Consider the following 23,859-nt stretch of genomic DNA (forward strand, 5'->3'; position numbering starts at 1 on the left):
TAAAGTTATAATATTACAAAAATGCCATTATTGACACGGGAAGCATGTGAGTCGTCCGATTAATATGATCTAAGGGCTTAGATTAATTCTCAGTTCTTATTTTAGCCTTGGTTCTCATTATTACTTGGTTCTATGGTAAAATCCAATTTTCAAATTTTTTTATGGTGTTAAAATAAAAGTTTTTTTTTTTAATGGTGTTAAACAACAATTTTGTGCTTATTTTGGGTGTTAAAAGTCAATTTTTCCCAACACTTAAATTAATTTATAAATATATATATATATATATAGGGGAGGGATCCGGTGAGAATAGGTTCATATGTGAGAATTCATACTTATATGAGAACTGATTTTAAATTTAGAACATGTGAGTAAAAGTTTAGAACATACGAGTAAAAATTTAGAACATGTGTCTGAAATTAAAATTTAGAACATCTGATTAATAATTTAGAACATCTGAGTAATATGTTTAGAACATTTGATTTAAGAATTAGAACAAGTGATTAAAAATTTATAAAATCTACTTTATGAAATTTTAAACATATGAGTAAAATTTAGAACATTTGTTTAAGATTATGAACATGTGAATAAAAATTTAGAACAAACTGATATAGAATATAGAAAGTGTGAGTAAAAAATTTAAAACATACGAATAAAAAAATAGAACATACACTTTAAAATTTGGAACATATAATTAAAAATCTTAGAACACACATTTTAAAATTTAGAACATATAAGTTAAAATTTTGGAACAAGTTATTTAAAATTTATGATATTAAACTTAACTAATTTATGGTTTAGAACATGTGAGTACTAAATTTGAACATTTGATTTAATTTAGAACACCTAAGGAAAAGTTTAGAACATCAAATTTAAAATTTAGAACATACGAGTAAAAATTTAGAACATAAAGAGTGTTCTCACATAAGAAAAATTCTCACATAAGAAAATTTCTCACGAGAGCCTCCCCCTATATATATATATATATATATATATATATATATATATATAAACCTCCACCACTACCTCTTCCAGCAGCCCCCACCCCCGTGCCGGCCAACCCAGACCTAGAGGCGGACCTAGGAAGGCACAAGGGATAGCATATGCTACCCCTGGACAAGAGAAGGAAAAAAAAAGTTGATCAAAGAGACCGCCTATTTATTACCGCCCATGCTTTCAGTTTCAAAGGGTCTCTTGATTTTTTTTTGCTTCTTTAACTAGAAGAGACCTGTTCACAACAGAGTCTTTCATTTAATTATTTATGAAAAATCTTATAAATTTAAATTGTAAAATAAATATATACTCATACTTTTAATGATATAAATCATAGTTTTGTTTTTTTTTGTTTTTTTTTTTTATAAAAAAAATCCTTTATTTGATGAAATTCTTATTATTTTATCGCACATACTTATATTTCAATACATAAATGTAAGTAATTTATTTACTATTTTGTTTTATACATATATGAGTAAAGTAATAAGAAAATTTATAATATACACTAGTACAAATTAATTACCATATACAAAGTATTAATTTTTAAACCTAGGTTACATAGAAAGGTAATGTTTTGAACATCTAAAGTACTTTAAAATTTGATCATTACATTATATTGATAATTAAATATAAATTATTTCATACATGTAAATAAAAATTTTTATACCAAAATAAATGTTTAAGATATAAAGGCTGTATATATATATAATAACTCATTTTAACCCTTTTTTTTTTCCACTTATTATTCAATGGCTCAACGCTACCCCTAGTTAAAAATCCTGGATCCGCCAATACCCAAACCTCCTCCCTTACACCCCTGCCGCGACAACCTACCCCTCTCTATGAAAAATTCAAAAGATTTCAACTCGTCCCCTGATTTTTGCACTTCACACCCACAGTAATAATAAGGAAATTTGTCAGAAACAACCTTTTAAAGTATCCACTTTATTTAAAACAACCTTTAAATTTTTTTTTTTCCAATTTCAGACCACATTATAAATTTTTTTTATCAAAGACAACCAAATGTTACTTTCCGGCGTTGACTCAATTTCCCGATGTTGACCACGAGTGTGCGAGTCACGTGACCTCTGATATTGCTTAATACACCCCTTTTCCCTCTAATTAACTCTTATTAAAACCCCTGCTTCTCTTTCATCTCTCTTTTAGTATGAGTGAATGGAGGGAAAATTGGTGTATTAAACAATATACGAGTTCATGTGCGTTGCACACTAGTGGTCAACATCGGGAAAAATAGAGTCAACGCCAGATAGTAACATTTGGTTGTCTTTGATAAAAAAAAATTATAATGTGGTCTGAAATTGTATAGTGGATACTTTAAAAGGTTGTTTCTGACAAATTTTCCAAATAATAAGCCCAACAACCATATTTACAAAACAAGAATGGTGTTCAAAATCCGGCAGAGTACACGCTCTAACAAGGACCACCTACCTCTACTGGATTGATGATTTGATGAGCAATACTTTTAGCATAACCTATATACTCACAACAATATGCATTGCTCTTAACCCCAAATTCTATAGCAAAACAACTGCCATGAGTATCAAACAGAGTCTCTTTATTTATAAAGGCTGAAACTATATCTCAAAGTTGAATAAAGCTAAAACCTTACCATTCTAATGAAGAACAACTTTATTCAGAGATTCAAATAGTCAACATAAACAATTAAATGTCATAATGAATATTATCCATAATTACATTCATATTTAGAAAGCCATTTGTGTTGCCTTGTTCAATTGCTCTTGCAATCTGACTCGCCTGACATCAAACTCTCTTAAGATAAACCAGCCAAAGCCTTACCATCAGGTATACGTAATGCAAGAATTAGAAGCACAGGGGGAGTACCTGAATGTTCCCTACCAACGTTACAATATCTATTAATCTTGTTAACAACCACTTCTCGCAGATTCTTTCCAGTATTTCCAGTAAGGTCTTTCCCCATAGAATCTACGCGTGCAGCAGTACTACACGCGGAAGCAAGCACAAGGCTAGCACCTGTTGTCAAAGCCGAGGGAAAGGTTTGCAATATATCCGACTCCTGAAGACAGCCAAAGTGTAGCCGTGTGGAAAGTCCATTCAGATTTCTCCTTTGAGATCCCAGGAGTTGGATATTGCACGCTGTCATCTTCCTAACAGCTCCAATCCTCCGGCTGCCACCATCAGCTTCGCTGCCACAGTTGCTCCAACAATAGCAGAGAGATTCGGCGCAATATACACCATCCTGCTATCCACAAAATCAAGGAGCCTTTTCCTCAATGAAACAAGATCCAGCACTTGATTACAGGCTTCATCAACAATTTCTAAACCAGCCTTCTTAACAGCGCGAACATAGTCAATAGGGTGTGCGACGAGGGACTCAGCTTCAGGAATGTTTCGGCCATAATTGTCACGGATGAAAGCATACAGAATGTACACACTATCCTCAATTTTTACCAATAGTTGAATACAATCAAAAATCAGCTGATATTCAACTTTTCCCGCCAATTCTACTCCACAAGAAGAAGGAACCTCGTCATCTTTTAGCAGCTCTTCAAATTTCTGCCACAATCAACCATTGAATTATTGAAATCCTCATAAAATTATCTTCTACAAAATTGAAATTGACACAAATATAAACAAAACCTCATGAACTTTAAGCAGCTCTTAAACTTTTTTGCCAAATTATCAACTGAAATTCTGAAATTAAATACTACGAAGTACACATTGTTGAAAATTGCACAGAAATAATGAAATTATATCTACTTTCATTAGTTTCATAAATCTTAACCCTAACAACAAACGAAAACCCTAAGATTTATTTGATTTCGTTTTTTGTTTTCAATTTTCTGATTTTTTGATGGAAAATATGTCAAAAACCTCCGATTTTATGGTGTTGAATTAAGCGGTCATCGAAATCCTTACAGAATTACAAAAAATTCAAAGCCATGAACAAAGGGATTGACTAAAAAATTCGGGAAAAAATAAATTAAAAAAGAGGTGCTGGAAAGATTACCTGTATAATATCAGGGTAGCAAGATGATCCACAAAGTGCAGATACATGATTATCATCATTGTCCTCATGCTTGCTTTCGTCAATCGCCATTGTTAAACCTGACTTCTGCTTAATCTCCTCTTCAATCGCCATTGTTAAACCTGACGATAGAGTTTTCAGTTTTGTGTCTAATTGTGGTGTCACCGCATTTAGTTATACGGACTAAGACTTAAGAATCATTAGATTAGGAAACTTTACATATAATAGAGTTTTATATTCGTTAGGTTATTATCTTATACATATTTTACAATTAATCTCGTTTATTTGTACTAGTAAAAAAGTGATTTAATATTGTCCGTGTAAAATTAACCCTAATCATATCATATCATATAACTAATACAAATATAAAGCTAAATTTTTAGTCAGGCGACGAGATAACGACACTTGGCGCTTTGCCACGTAGGATAGAGTTATATAGAATTCAATTTGTATGATAAAAAAATTAATTTAGAATTCTATTTTCAATCAAATTTGAATAATTATAATTTTATTAAAAAAAAATTATTACAATCATAAATTATCATATAAATTTATTTTTTGTATCATAGTATTTTTTTTGGAGCGAAGGAATTAGCTCAAAATGCACCACATCCATTATTTATAATGTATTCTAATCAATTAAAACAATATACTTTACAATCTAGAGTCATTTTTAGCCAGGTGACGAGACATCGACACTTGACGTTTTAACTTTTTCGCCAAGTGTTGCGTCATGTTAGATAAATTTAAATAGATTTCATAAGATAAAAAAAAATGTAGAATTATATTTGGATAGAATTTTAGGATAAAATTGTTAGTTTAAATTTTATTACTTTCGATAAAATACCGATATTTCAGAGGTATAAACTGAATTATTAGATTATAATTATAAAAAATTATCATATAAATTTATTTTTATGTCATAATATTTTTGGAGTGAAAGAAGTAGCTTAAAATGTAAAACATCTATTTATAATATATATTAATCGGTTAAAATAATATACTTCACAACTAATAGAATTTTATTACTACGTAGACCTGTCATGAGTCATCTCAGATTGAGGCACTTCGGGTTACGAGTCAAGACATGTTCAACCCTTGCCCAAAGTTTTGGGTTCGGGTCAACTAGGGCTGAGCAAAAATTTCGGGTACCCAGAATTGGATCCGGAACCAGTTAGGAACTGGCGGGTCCGGAACCGGAATTAGACCCGATGATTCCAATTCCGAGTATAAATTAAGGACCCGATTATAACCAATTCCAATTCCAATTCTCAACCTTTTGGAACCGGAACCGGTTGGGTTCCCGGTTACCTAATATATGCTAAAATAAATAAATTTTAAATAATTATGTTGAATGTATTTAATTTGTATATTAAAAATGTATTATAAATACCTAACATAAATACAAATAGCTTAATGCATATATAAATATAAGTATTAAACGCTAAAAATGAACCTAACTAAAATAAGAATTATAATTTGTATTATATTTTAACAATTACATACATAAGTGGGTACCCAGAACCGGAACTGGTACCCGGTGGTTCCAATACCAATTCCTAAATTTTAGGACCCGGTTGAAACAATTCCAATTCTGAATCCGAATTTTAGGACCCGGTTCCGACCAATTCCAAGTCTGGGTCCTAAAATTTTGACCGGGTACCCGGTTTGCTCACCCATAGGGTCAACCCAACGGGCTTTGAACATTTATTTTATTTACTTTTTTTTAATGTATTAAATCAAATATTTTCACCAAAATTAGTATTAGTCATTACATGCCTACTAGATAGCAAATCATCACAATAGCACATCAATTGCTAACTAATTTTGTATTAATGATATATTTTAAAATTTGACATATAGATTAAAAATTTATCTTAAAATTTAATAAATAACCCGGCATCGCACGGGCCATCGCCAAGTGTCGCGCCACGTAGGATAGAGTTATATAGAATTCAATTTGTATGATAAAAAATTTAATTTAGAATTCTATTTTCAATCAAATTTGGATAGAATTTTAGGATAAAATTGTTAATTTAGAGTTTTATTTTCGATAAAGTATCAATATTTCATATGTACAAATTAAATTATAATTTTATTAAAAAAATATTATTACAATCATAAATTATCATATAAATTTATTTTTTGTATCATAGTATGTTTTTGGAGCGAAGGAATTAGCTCAAAATGCACCACATCCATTATTTATAACGTATTCTAATCAATTAAAACAATATACTTTACAATCTAGAGTCACTTCAGACAGGGTCAATATTTTAGGTTACGGGTCAAGAAATGTTTTTCACCAATGTTATTATTTGTCATTACATGCCTACTATATAGTTTAAATCACCACAAAAACACATTAATTCCTAAGTAATTTTGTATCAATGATATGTTTTAAAATTTGACATATAGATTAAAAATTTATCTTAAAATTCAATAAACAACCCGGGCATCGCACGGGTACAAAACTAGTAACTAATATATAAAGCTAAACTTTTAGCCAGGCGACGAGACAGCGACACTTGGCATTTAAACTTTTCGCCAAGTGTCGCGCCACGTAGGATAGAGTTATATAGAATTCAATTTGTAGAATAAAAAAATTAGTTTATAATTCTATTTTCAATCAAATTTCGATAGAATTTTATAATACAATTGTTAATTTAGAGTTTTATTTTCGATAAATTACCAATATTTCATATGTACAAATTGAATTATTATTTTATTCAAAAAATAATTAGATTATAACTCTCATAAATTATCATATAAATTTATTTTTGTATCATAATATTTTTTTAGAGAGAAGGAATTAGTTCAAAATGCACCACATCTATTATTTATAATATATTCTAATAATCAATTTAAATAATATATACAATCTAATATAATTTTATTACTATGTGTAGACCAGTCATTATCGATCGGATCTGGTCACAAGTCATTTCAAACAGGGTCATTATTTCAGGTTACGGGTCAAGAAATATTTTTCACCAATATTATTATTATTATTATTATTATTATTATTATTATTATTATTATTATTATTATTATTATTATTATTATTATTATTATTATTATTATTATTATTATTATTATTATTATTATTATTATTATTATTATTATTATTATTATTATTATTATTATTATTATTATTATTATTATTATTATTATTAATCATTACATGTCTGCTACATAGTTTAAATTGTCACAAAAACACATCAATTCCTAACTAATTTTGTATCAACTATATATTTTAAAATTTGACATATAGATTAAAAATTTATCTTAAAATTCAATAAACAACCTGGGCATCGCACGGGCACAAAACTAGTTCATCTTATAAATCTAATATAATCTAATATATATATATATAAAGGGGAGTTATTTCTCGAGTTTTTGAAGAGCCACGTAGGATTTAATTTTTTTAGCGCGCCATGTATGATTATAAATTTTTGTCGTAGCCAATTAAATAAGTGATTATTAATTTCTTTTAGAATAAAATAATTCAAATGTCACATAGGCAAAATTGGTGAATGAAATTTTTAAGGTTAAATTAATTAATAATTATAAATTATCTTTTAATATTAGGAATTTTATCTAAATATATAACAAATTTCAACACATTAATACAAAAAAAAAAAAAATTATTTTAAAAAAATCAAACAAATCGTGCATCGCACAGGGCTTCATCTAGTATTTTTATTATTTTACAATTAATCTCGTTTATTTGGCACATGTTCTTGTGAGGGGCATTAAAAATTGTTTCTTCACAATGAAAATAAATTGTGTCAAAATTAATTTTTGGTGTGGCCGACAAACTAATATGCAGCTCGATTACCCTCGTAAAAACAATGTCTGAGACCTCACCACCCATGCCCCGGCCAAAATAAGTCTCATCAGGGCTACCTCTCGCTACATCATGTTCAACTATGCGCGCACATCCCTTTGGTGGTGCAACCTAACCAACACGTAAAAACCGTATGTTTCCATTAATTACTTGATGGAAATTTTGTGAAAAACTACCTATTATAGTCCTGAATTTGCGAGAAACTACCTATTAAAAAAAATATTGTAATTGACTACCTAATTTTTGAAAAATGTTGTAATTTACTACCTTATGCCGGATTATGAAGGAGTTTGATCAAAATTCTCCGACGTTGACTTGGTCGCGTGACCATCACGTGACACTTAATGACCCTTTTCTTTCCCAAATTTTCTCACAATTTTCCCACGCGATGGTCACTAAGTGTCACGTGATCAAGTCAACGCCGGAAAATTTTGGTCAAACTTCATTATTCGGCGTAAGATAGTTAATTGCAACATTTTTCAAAAGTTAGGTAGTCAATTACAATATTTTTTTAATAGGTAGTTTCTCGCAAATTCTGGACTATAATAGGTAGTTTTTCACAAAATTTTCTTACTTGATTGAATACCTTTACTGCAGCTAGAGCTGTCAATTCGGGTAAATGGGTCGGGTCTGAGTCGGGTTAGTGTGGGTCGAGTCATATCGGGTCGGGTCAGTACAGGTTAATGTCGGAACCTATGCGGGTCGGGTTCGGGTTGAGTCATGCTTGAGTTGGGTCACATCGGGTCATACATCTTATCGGGTTAGGGTCGGGTTTGGGTCGGGTCAATAACAAGTCGGGTTACATTCGGGTCGGGTGAAGGACAGGTCGGGTTACATTCGGGTTTTTACGGGTTTAAACGAGTTAGGGTCTTGTTCGGGTTCGAGTCGGGTTCAGTTCAAGTCAATTATTTTCGGGTTATAATCAAATCGGGTCATTATCGGGTTTGAGTCGGGTTCGGTTCAAGTCAATAATTTGCGGGTCATAATCTAGTCGGGTCATTCTCGGGTTCGGGTCGGGTTTGGTTCAAGTCAAAAACTTGCGGGTTATAATCGGGTCATTTCCAAGTCGGTCATTCTTGGGTTCAACTCGGGTTTAGTTAATAATTTGCGGGTTACAATCAAGTTGGGTCATTTAAACTTGTCTGGTCATTCTCGAGTTCAAATTGGCAATTCTATAATTTGCGGGTTATAATCATGTCGAGTCATTTTCAAGTCGGTCTCGGGTGTGGTTCAAGTCAAAGATTTGAATTCCCTTAAAAAAAAAAAAAATAATAATAATAATAAAAAAAAAAGATAAGTCAAGTAAGATGAGAAAGACTTGCTATTGTCTGGGTCCCGTGTATTTTTTATTTTTTTGTTTAAATTTTTATTTTTTTTTTGCTGCTGTCCAGTTCAGTTTTTCTTTGACGAGGATTATGTAAGAGATAAGTCAAGTAAGATGAGAAAGGCCACTTTTGTTTTATAATTAGAATCCATGTTAATAAATTGAAAAAAAAGCCTGAAACTCAATAATCAATACGGAGTACTCTTTTTATCCTAAAAATTCCTAAATCCTAAAATTCGGGTTAGTAATAGGTCGAGTTTAAATTCGGGTCGGGTCAATAACAAGTCGGGTTGAATTTGGGTCGGGTCAATAACAAGTCGGGTTTATTTCGGGTCGGGTTTAAAATCGAGTCGGGTTAGGCACGGGTCGGGTTAGTAACAGGTCGGGTTGAATTCGGGTTTTGACGGGTTAAATCGGGTTTGGGTCATTCTCGGGTTTGAGTCGGGTTCAGTTCAGGTCAATAATTTACGGGTCACATTCGGGTCGGGTCCTCTCTAGGTCGGGTCATGGTCGGGTTCGGGTCTCAAATGCTCGGGTCAAGGGTTGGTTTCAGGTCGGGTTAGGTCGGGTTCGGGTCGCCATTTTTTCCGGGTTCAGACGGGTCAGGGTTAGGGTCGGGTTAGGGTCGGTATTTCGGGTCGGGTCAGCTTTTGACAGCTCTAACTGCAGCAGCAGACGCGGCTAAGGCTGTACATCGGTCCAAAGCCGAACCGGACCTGACCCGGACGTGAATGGACCAGGACCTGAATCCTTGATTTTTAAGGTCCGGACCTGAAAATTCCGGGTTTTACCCGGACCGGACCTGAAACCCAAAATCCTTGAATTTCAAGGACCGGGACCGGACCTGAATCTACAGGTCCTGTCCCAACAGGTCCGGTTTAGGTCGGTTTTCTGGTCCGGGCCAGTTTTTGTACACCCCTAGACGCAGCTAAATTCAAGTTATTGTCCTCAAACTCTCTCTCCAATACTCAGCTGCAAAAACAAGTAAACAATACAATGTCGTGATGAATTTCGGCATTTCTTCGCTATATTCTGTCCCACCATATTGTAGATGCAAAGCAAATGCGTCAATCATCTCTAGGACAATATCCCTTCTTTCACCAACAAATTATGTGTCATCCAATTCTGTAAGTTATCTTAGAAAAATGGCATTGTTCTCGTATTTGCTTCTCCTCCAATACTAAACAAACAGCTAGTTGGTAGCATAAATGCATAATAGACCCCCCAAAAAGATGAAGTATATATATTCTTCTCTTTTTCTCTGCAAACACAACATAATGTAGGAGGTATTATGGTTTTATAGTCATTACAAAATACAATTGAAAGCGACCAAAAGATTTGCAAAAAATTGATACTCCATTTGTTACTTTTTGTTGTTGCTAATAATACGAGTAAATTTTAAGAAAACAAATGGGTAAAAAATGTACCCATTTTGTTTCCATCATTGGGGTTATATTGTTTTTGTAACTAATTGGATGAAGTCGATGAGAAAGAAAATTGGTGGAACCAAATGTAGCGAGTGTGGGAGTAAAGTGATAGTTTCTCGTTGAGGCAAACAAAAGAAGATCGACGAAGTACTAAAAATGCTTTAGAATTGGCACATTATTGTCTAGCAAGGCTATGAAGCGAAGAGTAGCTTTACATTTTCAAGTATGACTAGGCATATACTCTTCCCATCTAACTACCCGAATAGAATTGGCAAACTGAAAATAGGAAAGTACACCCGGGTGCACCATGAACATGGTGCACCCAAAAGGCGGAAAAAATATACGATTGTTTGATATAGAACATACCGTCTTTAACAAAAAACTTACCTATATATGTTTGATAATATGTTCTTTTATACTTATGTTCTTTAACATATGTTGATTAAACATGTTTTTTGGGTTTCAATATATAAAGTATGTTCTTTGAATTTGGTTTGTATGTTCTTTGAGATAATGAGTGATGCACAATTTTTATTATCATATATCATTTTTTTTAATTATTGTATGTTCTTTAAGTTTGATTGGTGTGTTCTTCGAGTATGAATTATATATTCTTTATATTATAACTTAGTTCTTTTAACCTACATTATTTTGAAATTTAATTTGAAAATGAAATCTTAAATTTTTTTTTAGTTGAAAATAATTTAGGGAGAAAGAACTAAAATTTTGTGGAAAATTGAATTTTTGGAGCAAGTGAACTATTTTTGAGGAAATGATATCTTTGGTAAAGATTTTTTTCATAAAATTTTAATAAATTTTTATCACGCTCTTGTTGTAATGTCTTTAATCTTTATGTTCTTTGATAATACATGTTCATTGTTAAACACAAACATGTTCTTTTTTTAACATCTAATTTTTTTTTCCTTTTTTTTTATTTAACCGGGTGCACACATCATGCTTTATTGGCAAACAAGCTGTGCGTACTCGTTTCGGTTCAATTTATATCTAGGGATCAATATTTGGTATGGTTGAGGTTTTTTCAATTAAATGTTTGAATTTATTGACAATTCAATACTTTAATTTAGATGATATAATATACTACAACCGTTTCATATGTTTAAAAACTTTAAAATATTTTATATTTTACAAATAATACTTTAAAGTTAAAAAAAAATAAAAATGAAACCGAAGTAGCAGATGTAAATATTTACTCCAATAGATATGTTTCATATAGTTTGAATCGGAGCGGTTAATTCGGTCCAATCGACAAAAGACTGGCAAAAAACAATTACCATTCATTTGTCAATTACCTACATGTTCACATGACTGAACTTTCTTCAATTTCATGTCACTATCATCAGTTCATCACAAGTATTCAAAAAGTTGCTACTTTGAGCTTTGGAGATACACTAAAGTAGTCATACTAGTATAATATTATAAACATTTTTAACAAAACATGGCATGAGATAAGACTCAAGCATCATCATGCATACATTTCTGTAAACGCATCTAGCGCGAAAAAAGTAAATAAAAACTTATACAAAGGAAGGTAATCTCTTGTGCAGATTGCCAACAGGCAATGCACAAGATGTGCTAAGCAAGGTTCAAACAAACAAATATAAGTCTTAAATAAGACGTAAGTACAAACAAGTCAGCTCGAAGCTGTTATTTCATCCAAAAGGATGATTTGATTAGGTTATCACCCCTACTAATTACGGAGTATATTATATAGATCAACATGAACAAACATCAAATCCGGCGAGTCACCTCTATTTGAACTTGCGGTACTTTTGACTAGGACCGGAGAAGAGACGAGCAAGTAAAGCAAAGAAAGAACCAATCAAGCATAGTAACCATGAAACCACGTAGAGTGCTCTATCTTTGAAGTTTCTCTTAGGAAGATGGCTCATGTCGGACACAAGCAATGCCCGGTAAACAGCCTCGGTTAGGGCGTATGCAGTGACCGGGTCACATTCTTCAGCTAGGACTCCACACTCAGTGAGGCAAACAATGTCATAAACTCCACTTGTTTCAGAAATTCCCAAAAATTGACATATTTTGACTCGACCGTCAAGACGTTCCTCAGCTGTTAGTTTGTCACCGTGAGTGAGTACTAAGATTGGGTTCTGATCTACACAAACAAAAGCCAAATCATTCGTTAGTTCATATGAACAATTCAATCTCTTTGTAGTTTGTACAATGTTCCTCAATTAGTGAATTTTTAAACTTCCATGTAGTAGTGTATATTAGTTTATTGTGTTCTACTCTAAGGGTCCGTTCATTTCAGCTTAATTTCACTTCAGTTCAGTTCTATTATGTTCAACTCCAATCAGTTCACTTCAACTTAGTTCCTTCAGTTCAGTTCAGTAAATATGAACAGGTCCTAGAAACGACTTCCTTCATTTGAAGTGTGGATGAACAAGGTGAAGTTGTAATTCCTAGAAGTTACAATTCTTCCATTTCACAATTTCATGTTGACCAAACAAAAGATCTAAGCATATTTTCTAGGAATTTCTATTGACTATGTCAAACAAGCACGCAACCAAATAAACAAGCACTAAGACATTTATTTTGAAAAGGATGGTAGTCATTTTATGTTTTGGTCATTTTACAATATGGAAACACTTTTTTATTTTTTTATTTTTTTATTTTTTTCTTAATAACTAGATATGTTTAAATTTAACTAATTACCATAGAAAGATAAAAGTCCTTTTAAACAATAAAGATCTGTAGAGATGTGAAGTAAATCTTTCATCCTTTACCCGGGTATAATTTTACGCTCTCTCACGTTCTATCCTCTATGTAAGAGGGTGTTCTATATTTTTGTATAGGACGGACACCTTGATATGAAGAGACAAACTTGCTAGTCATTTAAGAAGAGATTTCTCCTGGGTTTCCTCAAGTTTTAATGATTATACAAATCTGCTACTCATTTAATGATATTTTACTTACAAATCTCATCAGAAAGCAGCAGAACAAATAAAGAATTAAACATAATTACGAGTTTCTGAAAGTCTTATGTTGAAAATAGTCAAAAAAAACAGCAAGGAAAGCTACAAAAGTGCATGATCTTTTGTCTAATTAAATAGAATTCATGAAAATAAATCAAGAGATAAAAAAGAATAACAAAGAAACTTACTGCCTCTTTTCAAACCAGGGTGGCAAAACACTTCTCTTGTTGCCTCCAAATGTTTTGAATCACCAGCCTGTAAACGATCATAAAGATCAGCCATATTTGCAACCACAATTGCACAGTTGACTTGCCTCTTACTATACTTTCTTGATGTTGTTGTTGATCCAGCGTTAATGTTGCAAGTCTCATCATCGCTTAATCTGCTGCAAGGCTGATTGTGCTTGACTCCTTCAGTGGTCCATTGAGACAGTTCGATGAGGCTCTCTTCTGCTCGATCATTGTAGTCAAACCCCCTTGAATCGAACACACAGAACCCTGCTCTCACTGATCTTAAGACATTGTGTTCCTCCAAAAACATTGTTGTTGATTCAGAGTTTACTGAGCTTCCTGTTTTACAACAATAACAATGAATTGAAGCCTTATATTAAAAAATTTCATGGATGAAAAGTTAAGAAACAGGAAAATTCACAACAATTTTATAATGTCTGACCTGATGTCTGAGCAAAGGGTATGATCCCAGCTCTTCCAAGCACACTATACATAAGGTTGATCAAAGAGCTCTTCCCACCTGCAGCAAAGCCAACCAAGAGAATGGTAACGGTTGGCGGGATCTCCATATCTTCCTTCTTAATCCCACCCATAGGAACCCACATATCTCCAGCCCGGTAAGCCACGAGCCTGTGTCGAAGATCATCTAGACCCTCAGATGCTACCATTGCAAGCCTCTCCATTTCTCTCATCACCTTAAGCCTTGGATTCAAACTCCCTACATCGGAGATGCTACTAACCTTCAAGCTACTCATTTCTTCTGCTGTGGCACACGTTCGCCACCAGCAAAACTCTGATGATACATCCTCCGATGATACATCCTCATCAGAGACTTGCTTGTCTCTCATCTTTTATGATTGACTGAATGTAGAAAATTTATATAAAAAAAAAAATGAAGAGGCCTAGTTTGAGCATATAATAATAAACTGTGTTGCAATTATATAGGCAAAAATTATAGCCCAAGATTACGAAAGAGACAAACTGTACTCCAAAAATCCATTTTCCTGGAAGCGCTCCATTATAAAAACTGAAACTTCAAACAAACTCAAAATTTTCAACAGAACTGAGAGTACATGTCTTACCAAAATGCCCTTAGATAGCTTGTCTCATTTATACATGAACGGGGCATCGTTGTCTTTTCACAATATGACAGTTATAATAATATCACATTCAACTTAATGGCTACTTAGCGTTAATTTTATATCATTAATTCATTAGTAGAATAGATTAGTTTATTGAGTTCAACATTCTTTCCAATTATTAATAATTATCCAACCACATCAAGATATTTTCTTATCATGAATATTCAATGTAATGAGTCTAATGACCGGTTCACCATAACTCTGGCACCTCAAAGAATACAAGCATAACATAATATATGTCATTTTCAGACTGACTTGTATAAGATGAAATAAAAGAATGCAGGGCACATCGAAATGATCGAAGCAACGATTAAGCAAACATGGGGAAATAGTTAGATATAATCAAAGCATAAGTGTAACAAATGTTGGTTTCTGTTGTTCATTTTCTACGGGTATAGAATAGAAGTAATAATAAAAGCAATGCATATAGAATTGGACCTTCATCAAGAAAACTCAAAACTGAACAATTATATGACTGAACTTCATTCAACATCCGACTCCTTACAGACTCGACAAATATCTCTTCCTTGTTTAGCATAAATAGAATAGGCCCTCAAGAAGAGGGCTTCCCATCTGATAAAAGACCAAGTACATATTATATGTGTATAAAATAGAGATGGAAACCCCTTGATCAAAAAAATACACTTGCTCCATCCTTATTATGCAGCCTAACTATATATGACTCGAAAAAAAAACGCACTTAATGTATATATAGCTGCATGACTACCCCTGCTTGTGTTGAATTGACTTGACTAGGACACTGCAAAATATTAATTCCAAGAGGACTCGCTGACTCGTTGATGATGGGTGTGCTCCACAAATGTTGAAGTGCTTAGCGAGCACCTCAACCATAGTTGTGGCTGGACCGGACTGGACCGACAATCTGGATATACTCACAATATATCAATCCTCAAACTAGGGACCTCAATAGACTCCGCTGGCACATCCTGCAAGTTTTATACCAACATATCAAAAACAGGACTAGGTAAACTGAAGGTAGCTAGGACTAATGTAATTATCATTTCCATACTCTGGCCAAAGTGTAAAAATATGTAGCAGATAATTCTGCGCACATAGAAAAAGCATATTCCAGAAAGAAACTTGTTAAATGACCACCTAGAGTTGGCTAGAGTGTAGTAGAAAAATGTTTGATAAAACTAAGGGTGCCCAAGGACCAAGAATTGGAAAGTAATTTCACCCACCCAAAACAGAAACTACTTCCTCTCAACAATTTTACATTACCAGCACACAGCACAACTATATTTGGGGGGTCTAAAATTTCATATCCACCACATTGAGATTTAAATCAACTTCTTTAAATTTCTGCATAAAATCATTCAGCTAATTAAAATAACCAAAATAGAATTTGGATAAAAATATTCGCTGAACATACTTTTAACATATCATTAGTTATCAAAAACATTATATATACACATTCAAATATGATTTTAATAATGCAGACATACCACTAAGAAGAATAGATAAGACATGAAATCAACATAGCAAGTGTTTTAGAGGCATTGAAGAAGCAGTTCATACCTTTAACCAAACTTAAATCCACCCTGTGGAACAGCGATATCATTCCCACCAAACTCGAACCCATTTTGAGCACCATCAGCAGAAGGCAATGCTTCATCTTCATCATCAATCCAATAGGTCTCAAGGATTTTAACTGCCTTCTCATAAATTTCATTGTTGTCATGACTCTGCAAGTTTTCTATCTTATCTAGACCTTCAGCTTCCTCAATCATCTGAGCATAAACATTCACACCTTCTGCACCCAGATTCTTCTCGGCTTCCCCAATCTTCAATATGTTCTCAAGACCTTCCAAGCAAACAGTGACAATTCTTGGATCAGGGCAAACTAAAAGATCACAGAGTGGCTTGACACATCCCTGGCTCACCAAAAACCTGCATCACAGAAAAGATCTGAGCTATCCCATCCCAGCATATAGAAGTACAAGCAAAACTACGACAAATCAGACTATAAAGTCATACTTTATTTGATCAGGGGAACCTCCTGAAGTAGCATTTGAAATAGCCCAAGCAGCCTCCTTCTTGATATCAAACTCAGCATTTTGGAGAAGATGGACAAGAGGACCTATAATGCCAGCTTCAATGACAAACTGCACCAAGGAAATGCAAGATCGTCAAAATAAATAAATAAATAAATAGTGACTCGAAAGAGTACGAAGTACGAACTTGATGAATTGTAACAAAAAGATCATTGCTTACCTGTATTTGCTCCTTAGTTCCTGCAGTGATGTTGGAAATGGTCCAGCAAGCTTCTTTTTTAATACTCTTCTTGTAACTTTGGTTCAGCAAGTTAAGAAGGCACGGAAGAGCCCGATGATCAATGATGCACTGCAGAAAAGTAAAAAGAGGTAAGAGAAATGGAGGAGGCAACGGCAACGGGCTACCAAATACAGAAGGGGAAAAAAATCATCAACAACAACAAGGCTCTTACACTTCATCCAACTATCTATAATTCACAAAGCTGTGATTGCACACAGATATAAGAAACAAATTTTCAAGCTGAATAATTTAAAAGCATCAATATGACCTTAATCCTAATAAAAGAGGGGAGGGGGGGTGGGGGGAAGGAGGGGGCAACCCCAATTGATAGAAAGCTATGGCTAAAAAACTCAAGCTAACTATAATGCTCTTCCTATCATATATAAGTGGAGAGAAAGTTCATCAATCCAAATTGGCATATATTCAACATAGCATAACTAGTACAGAACTTGCTTATTAAACTGAGCTCAGACAATAGACATACAAAGGAAACTATAATCTCCAAAATGGAATCAGAAATCAAATTAACGAAATAAAAGTCGTGAAGTTGTCAAATAACTAATCAGCTATGAAGGGGTACTCCAGTCACCTATGGCTTCCAACTGCATCAAAAGCACCAACTAATTCAAAAAAGCAACTATCCACTACTATTCCACTGTTCAGCCAAGACCAGGTTTTTCTTTTCTCAGCTAGTGTAATAAATTGAGCTATAAAATGACAATATATACATGCATTGATGCATACATAGGAAAATTTAGCTGGTAAAGCCTTAATAAAGGATACACTCAAGTCAATATATTCAGCACAAGTTTTATATGCAGAACAAACCTGAGTCTGCATGTCATCACCAGTAACAATATTTCCAACAGTACGAAGTGCAGGAATCAGCACAGATGGAGAAGCATGACTGTAAGAGGAATGGCATTATTAGACAAAGGAACTTAGAACTGGAATTTGAGTACATCAAGAGTTGAAAAATGAATACTCACAGTAAAAGCTCCACAAGCCGGGGGCAGACTCCAGCTTCAATAACAGCTTGAATCTTGTCATTGGTACCATCAGATAGATATGAAAGTGCCCAACAAGCATCCGTAAGTATTTCATCGTCATTTGAATGAATAAGCCTCTCAAGAGTGGGAAGAGCAGGTTTTGTCTGACCAAGCAAATATAAAAATGAACAATATGTCAGATACAACAGAAACTTGGCATGCAAGCTTACAGAGTACTATCTAGCAAACTAAAGAGGATAACCTGGTCAAATGATGGTTGAGGCTTGCCTCTGCAGAAGTTTGACAAGGTCCATGTGGCATTTCGCAACATAGACAGTTTGGCATGCTCGTTGAATTGAGCCATCAATGGCAATAGGGCACCATGGGCAAGGACCAAATCCCGACATTTTGGTGAATCACCAGCAATATTCCCCAAAGCCCAAACAGCCTAGAGTAAAAAATGAGCAGATAAGATAACATTGAAAATGGAATGTATTGATTAGGCATTCAAAGAAGATCAGAAAGAAAAGGAAATAGTCTCAAAGAAAGAAAGTGCTTAATCCAACTTAAGATGAAACATTCTCATTTTCGTGTTTGTCAGTGCACAACTTCAAACATTAAAAAATTGAATTATCAACAAGTAAATACTAGTAATATTATTAAACATACATCAAGACGAGTTAGACAAAATCCCATTTGACTATAGTTTTCCTTAAAATATAATAATAAATGAACAGTGTGTTATTAGTGAAAAAAATCAAAGTATTTCATCTATAAAAAATGGAAGAAGTATGAAACAAGCCAAATGCTTTAACTCCGGTTCGGCCCAGACACATTAAAACTTCTTCAGACAGTAAAACAAAAGGCTGATCTTCCACGATATAAAACTTACTAATCATATTTAACTCCCTAGCAAACTACAACAAGCAAAAGACTTGTACGGGGTTGACTTTTAGAATCTTATTTTATACATCCATCTAGTGTAAACCTTATTTAATAATTGTATTAGAGGAGTATCAAAACATACAATTAAAAAAACAGATGGGATCCACATAGTTAGAACAAAATTATATTTGCACGGGCCTTTCCGCCAAGGTTTCCCCTCACCCTAGAGGCCCAATCCCCAAAATCAGATATAGTAGACTACATCATTATCCAATTAAAAATATGTACACAACCATGTGTTCAAGACTTTAAGCATTAATTATACAGACCTGTTCACGAACGTCATCACTTGGTGAGCCAAGAAGCTTGACAAAAATTGGAACAGCTCCATGATCAATGACAACCTTAGTGTTCTCCGATGTGCCAGACGCAATATTAGTAAGTGCCCAAGCAGCCTCAAACTGAAAAGGTACATTATGTTAGTGTAATAAGGTGGCATTACACCCAATAATTTTGTTGCTAAAAACTACTGATTTTCATTATTTTCTGATTAAAAGAACAAATTCACTTAAACAAACCTGAAGCTGAGGGTAATCATCTCTACCCAAAAATTCAACAAGACGAGGAACAACTCCTGATTGAACAACCTCTTCAATAGGTGGGTTACGCTCTGTGTAACAACCATGTACAATCCCGTAAGAACGACTGACCTCAACTGACTGTTGTACTCATCATACAAGAAAAACCAAGCACAAAAACTTGAAAAATAAATAGCTAGACCAGATTACATATAAACCTCAGGAACTATAATTTTATCATATTTGTTTCAAATAAATTCATATACATTTATTCCTTTACAAATTAACAACGAGTATATGATTCCAAGAAACTGAATAGAGTGTGGCGTTTAACAACTATCTAAACCATCCAATGTGTTTGAATTAAGCAAGCAACCTACAAGACTTTGCCTAATTTAAGCGCAAAAAGTCGATGTCATTAATCAAATGAACTATAAATTCACACACAAAATAATCAGATGATTCAATATATTCAAATTCACTTAGAATTCAACATTCAAATAACAGAAGATAAACCTATCGAAAGCAGCTTTCGGAAGTGAGTAGTAGCTTCAAGCTGAGCAGTCCCATCATCTGAACAAACACCAGCAACCATCTGTGGCAGACTTTCAATCTACAACACAAATCCAAAAAACACAACAATCAATAATCTAACCAAATTAATCCCTAAGAAAATCCCCAATTAATCAATCAACTCAAAACCTAATTATACTACATACAACAAACAAAAATCAAACCCTACTTACATAATCAAATAAAAAAAAAGTTCAATCAAAGTACGATTATACCTTCTTATCAAAAGGAGCAGCAGAAGAAGGCAATTGCTGAGAAGCAGCAGATTGAAAGCCTTCACGACGCTTCTTCTGCAAATTCTCTTCTCGACGATTCTTACGAATCTCAACCATGTTATCCTCTCTCCGACGGCGACCCTCCTCCGCGTCGACCGCCACCTTGTACCTGCTACGGCGGACTTCAGTCCTAGCATTTGGCCTCAACGACATCGTTTCTTCCTCCTTGAATCGATCGAAAATCAACAATCAAACACCCGAAAAAACCCTAACCCTAGGAGAGAGAAAATAATCGAAATCGATCAAAAACTGAACAAGGGTTTTGAGAGAGGGTGAAGGAATTGAGGGAGAAAGAATGTTGAAATGAAGAAAGCGAAAGTAAGGGTATTTATATATGGAGTAAGAGTATAATACCAGATGAAAATGAAAGAGGGTAGTATAATTATTTTATTTTAAGGGGGTTGGATTTGGTGGTTAATTACAGGGTGGTGCCACTCAAATTTGAAATTTGAAGATAGGTTTTGTAAAATTAAAAAAATAAATTTGGAATTGTTTTTAGGAGATTGATTTTGTTACCGTTGTGTTTGCGTCAGCCGTCAGATTGATTTTTTTTTTTTTTTAAAGAGTGAGTTTGAAAGGGATGCTTTTGTGTTGGGAGGTTGGCTGGAATTAAGCTGGCCATGTACTTTAGGGATACTATACCATAGTTTGGATCGGAATATGATCCAATGCAAACCCCATTTAAGTACTTTCGTATTGGTTCGGATGTGGAACTCTTGTGTGATGGTATTTATTTACGAGTATTAATACGGTAAGAAGAGGGTTGTATTAAGTCGAAATCTTATATAGGTTAACATGTCTCAAACTAAAAAGGCAAGACCCTTTAAAATAAAGGAAGGGTGGGGAGGGGATAAGGAGTGGGAAAGAAAATACATACTTCCTCTATTCTCTATTACAACAAGGATGAAATTATGCATCCCAAAGCCCATTTTATATGCTAAATATCATAATTGTGTAAAAGTAAAATATTAAGTTGATATTGTAAAAGTATTTTATGAGACGAATCTAATAAGATCCCACATGACTATATTTTGATTAACGTATAAATCATATTATATGGTCAAACAAGAGTGATGAATGGTGCATAAAGTTCATTGTTGCAATAATAATCGAACGGAGGAAGTACAAAGAAACTATTACATGATATATATACTCCGTAACTTTAATTTTCTTTCATAGTTAAGAAAATTATCTTGTATAATAGTTTTATTTGATGTTTTGATAAAAATTAAAAAAATATTTAAAAAAAATGTCAAATTGAATTAGTTCTACAACAATTTAATTGAGTTTTGGTTTTTTTTTTTTTTTTTTTTTTCTTTTCACAATTGTATCAATTAATGTTCTTTTATAAATCTCGGAGATTTGAACTTAATTGGTATTTGTATTACTCTTAAATAATGTTTGTACAATAATTGAATACAAAGAATGTCATCAGCTTCATGGAAAGTCAATAATTGTTTTGGTGAAACGAACTTAGCATTCTTACTCAGGTAATATCAAGAATAGGTAGGATAAGATACTATCTTTGTGTTGAGAGTGGGGCATAGTTCAAGTGGTCAGAGCTTCCTTCCCGATTTTAGGGAGATCTTGGAATCTTCTCAATATTAAGTACTCCGTAATCCGGATTCCTTCATTTCGAAAGTCGTTAAGGCTAAATATTTCAAACATGGTGCTTTTTTATCGTCTTGTAGAGGTCATGACCCGAGCTTCGTGTGGCGTAGCATTTGGGGGCGAAATCGATTTTAGTTGATGGTCTTAAGTGGAGAGTTGGTGATGGAAGTAAAATCAATGTGTGGGATGAGTCTTGGCTGCCGGGAGACAGTGTGACAAAAGTCCCTACTTTGAATGTCGAAAGTCCTGCCGACCTTTGTGTTACAAGCCTCATCGACCATGATAGACACTAATGGAATGTGGATGCTTTGAATCAACATCTGGTTGCCGAAGATATCTCTCTTGTCCAAGCTATTCCTTTGAGTCTCAATCACACCACAGATTCAATGTACTGGTGGCCTGCTACTGATGGTATTTATACTACTAAATCGGGCTATTGGCTTGCTAGAATGGGACATGTTCGTGGCTGGACTGATCGCTTTGGGGGAGATAGGGCAGAAACATGGAATTCAATTTGGAATTTAGATGGACCTCCAAAGCTTCGTCAATTTTGTGGAGGGCTTGCACGAGGTCTCTGGCTACTTTTGGGAGATTGCAGCAGCGACATGTGAGGACAGATGAGATGTGCAGCTTGTGTAATGAGCAGCAGGAGAGTATTGTTCATGCCATTTTATTTTGCTCGAATGTGAAGCAGGTGTGGGATTTATCTCCTTTTGCTGAGCTAATTTGTGAGGCTCCTTATGACAGTTTTTTTGAGCTGTATGAGTGGATGAAGGGGAAGGTTGGTTCAAGTGAGCTGCTGACTTTTGTCGCGTATACCTGGGCTACATGGTCATACCGCAACTCCGTGGTTTTTAAGAATACGTGGCAATGTAGAGATGTTGGGGTCCTGGGTTTTCTTCGATTAGTAAAGGATTATAAGTCCTATGCCACGGCTGTCAATGTATGTCCCCTTGCTACTGTATCTAGATCGACTTGGAGAGCACCTTCTGCTGGCCTGATCAGAGTAAATTCAGACGCTGCTGTGTTATCCGAGACTTCCTCGAGTATTGGTGCGGTCTTAAGGAACGATCAAGGGGTCATTGTGGCTGCAAGAGTGAAGCGTTTCATGGAGAAGCCTCCTGTCAAAGTTCTCGAAGCAATGACAGCAAGAATGGGTGTGCAAACAGCTCGTGAGCTTGGGTTTAGCAAGGTGGAGCTAGAATCGGATGCTCTCTCGGTGATCAACCTCATCAGATCACACAAGATTGGCAAAGCACCTGTGGACTTCGTGTGGATGACATTCGTTCCATGAGTATGGATTTTGAGAGTTTTGCTTGTTGTCATATTAGGAGAGTGGGAAATTGTGTTGCTCACCTTATGGCGAGGCAACTCCCCCTGATGGTTTTGAGCATTTGTTTGTTGATAGCTTCCCGCAAGGAGTGTTATCCCTTGCAGAACTTGATGTTGGCTAATTTATTTATCTAATCTTAGCTCTTGGAGCTTTTCAAAAAAAAAAAAAAAGTACTCCGTAATACGGAGTAACATTTAATATTTTGCATAGATTTTCGAATCATGTTAATTAGGAGTGTTCATACATCAGTCCGGACCCAAAAAATGGATCGGACCGAACCAGACTGAATTAATCGGTTTGGTCTTCGGGTTTAGACATGTATTTTTCTGATCCAATCCAAAACCCTATAAAAACTGGTCTTGGACCGGACCGATTTTT

At 34.2% G+C, this 23,859-nt stretch overlaps 4 protein-coding genes across 4 annotated transcripts; 1 reads left to right on the top strand and 3 right to left on the bottom strand.

Annotated features, from left to right (window-relative positions):
- Positions 1-2,834: 2,834 nt before the first annotated feature.
- On the bottom strand, positions 2,835-4,174 carry LOC145615838 (U4/U6 small nuclear ribonucleoprotein Prp31 homolog). Its single transcript, XM_081670782.1, has 2 exons — positions 4,001-4,174; positions 2,835-3,546 (listed from the first exon to the last, which is right to left on the bottom strand). Exons 1-2 carry the CDS (start codon positions 4,130-4,132, stop codon positions 3,130-3,132), a joined length of 549 nt encoding a protein of 182 aa, XP_081526908.1. The 5' UTR covers positions 4,133-4,174; the 3' UTR covers positions 2,835-3,129.
- A 7,860-nt stretch (positions 4,175-12,034) lies between these two features.
- Positions 12,035-14,722, bottom strand: LOC145615854 (uncharacterized). Its single transcript, XM_081670783.1, has 3 exons — positions 14,243-14,722; positions 13,759-14,139; positions 12,035-12,750 (listed from the first exon to the last, which is right to left on the bottom strand). The coding sequence occupies exons 1-3, from the start codon at positions 14,646-14,648 to the stop codon at positions 12,389-12,391; spliced, it is 1,149 nt and encodes a 382-aa protein (XP_081526909.1). The 5' UTR covers positions 14,649-14,722; the 3' UTR covers positions 12,035-12,388.
- Positions 14,723-15,385: 663 nt separating this feature from the next.
- Positions 15,386-20,849, bottom strand: LOC145624125 (importin subunit alpha-like). The gene is made up of 11 exons (XM_081677082.1): positions 20,478-20,849; positions 20,206-20,302; positions 19,690-19,781; positions 19,441-19,572; positions 18,489-18,674; positions 18,227-18,390; positions 18,066-18,144; positions 17,178-17,306; positions 16,941-17,068; positions 16,482-16,853; positions 15,386-15,889 (listed from the first exon to the last, which is right to left on the bottom strand). The coding sequence occupies exons 1-10, from the start codon at positions 20,688-20,690 to the stop codon at positions 16,484-16,486; spliced, it is 1,590 nt and encodes a 529-aa protein (XP_081533208.1). The 5' UTR covers positions 20,691-20,849; the 3' UTR covers positions 15,386-15,889; positions 16,482-16,483.
- Positions 20,850-22,650: 1,801 nt separating this feature from the next.
- Positions 22,651-23,602, top strand: LOC145625307 (uncharacterized). The gene is made up of 2 exons (XM_081678366.1): positions 22,651-23,367; positions 23,480-23,602. The coding sequence occupies exons 1-2, from the start codon at positions 22,651-22,653 to the stop codon at positions 23,600-23,602; spliced, it is 840 nt and encodes a 279-aa protein (XP_081534492.1).
- The last annotated feature ends 257 nt before the right edge of the window (positions 23,603-23,859 follow it).

This window comes from Chenopodium album, chromosome 3 (assembly GCF_948465745.1).
Source record: "Chenopodium album chromosome 3, dcCheAlbu1.1, whole genome shotgun sequence".
NCBI classification, from domain to species: domain Eukaryota; kingdom Viridiplantae; phylum Streptophyta; class Magnoliopsida; order Caryophyllales; family Amaranthaceae; genus Chenopodium; species Chenopodium album.

What these genes read in the sequence shown, in the direction of transcription:
- LOC145615838 (XM_081670782.1), bottom strand. Translation starts at nt 4,132, where the DNA reads ATGGCGATTGAAGAGGAGATTAAGCAGAAGTCAGGTTTAACAATGGCG. An exon ending in GCTACCCTGATATTATACAG is followed by an intron (nt 3,547 to 4,000) that starts GTAATCTTTCCA and finishes TGATTGTGGCAG; the next exon opens with AAATTTGAAGAGCTGCTAAA.
- LOC145615854 (XM_081670783.1), bottom strand. Translation starts at nt 14,648, where the DNA reads ATGAGAGACAAGCAAGTCTCTGATGAGGATGTATCATCGGAGGATGTA. An exon ending in ACCCTTTGCTCAGACATCAG is followed by an intron (nt 14,140 to 14,242) that starts GTCAGACATTAT and finishes GTTGTAAAACAG; the next exon opens with GAAGCTCAGTAAACTCTGAA. An exon ending in CCCTGGTTTGAAAAGAGGCA is followed by an intron (nt 12,751 to 13,758) that starts GTAAGTTTCTTT and finishes TTGTTTGTGTAG; the next exon opens with ATCAGAACCCAATCTTAGTA.
- LOC145624125 (XM_081677082.1), bottom strand. Translation starts at nt 20,690, where the DNA reads ATGTCGTTGAGGCCAAATGCTAGGACTGAAGTCCGCCGTAGCAGGTAC. An exon ending in GTGATGACGTTCGTGAACAG is followed by an intron (nt 18,675 to 19,440) that starts GTCTGTATAATT and finishes TTTTTACTCTAG; the next exon opens with GCTGTTTGGGCTTTGGGGAA. An exon ending in CGGCTTGTGGAGCTTTTACT is followed by an intron (nt 18,145 to 18,226) that starts GTGAGTATTCAT and finishes TTCCTCTTACAG; the next exon opens with TCATGCTTCTCCATCTGTGC.
- LOC145625307 (XM_081678366.1), top strand. Translation starts at nt 22,651, where the DNA reads ATGGAATTCAATTTGGAATTTAGATGGACCTCCAAAGCTTCGTCAATT. An exon ending in TAGAATCGGATGCTCTCTCG is followed by an intron (nt 23,368 to 23,479) that starts GTGATCAACCTC and finishes TTGTCATATTAG; the next exon opens with GAGAGTGGGAAATTGTGTTG.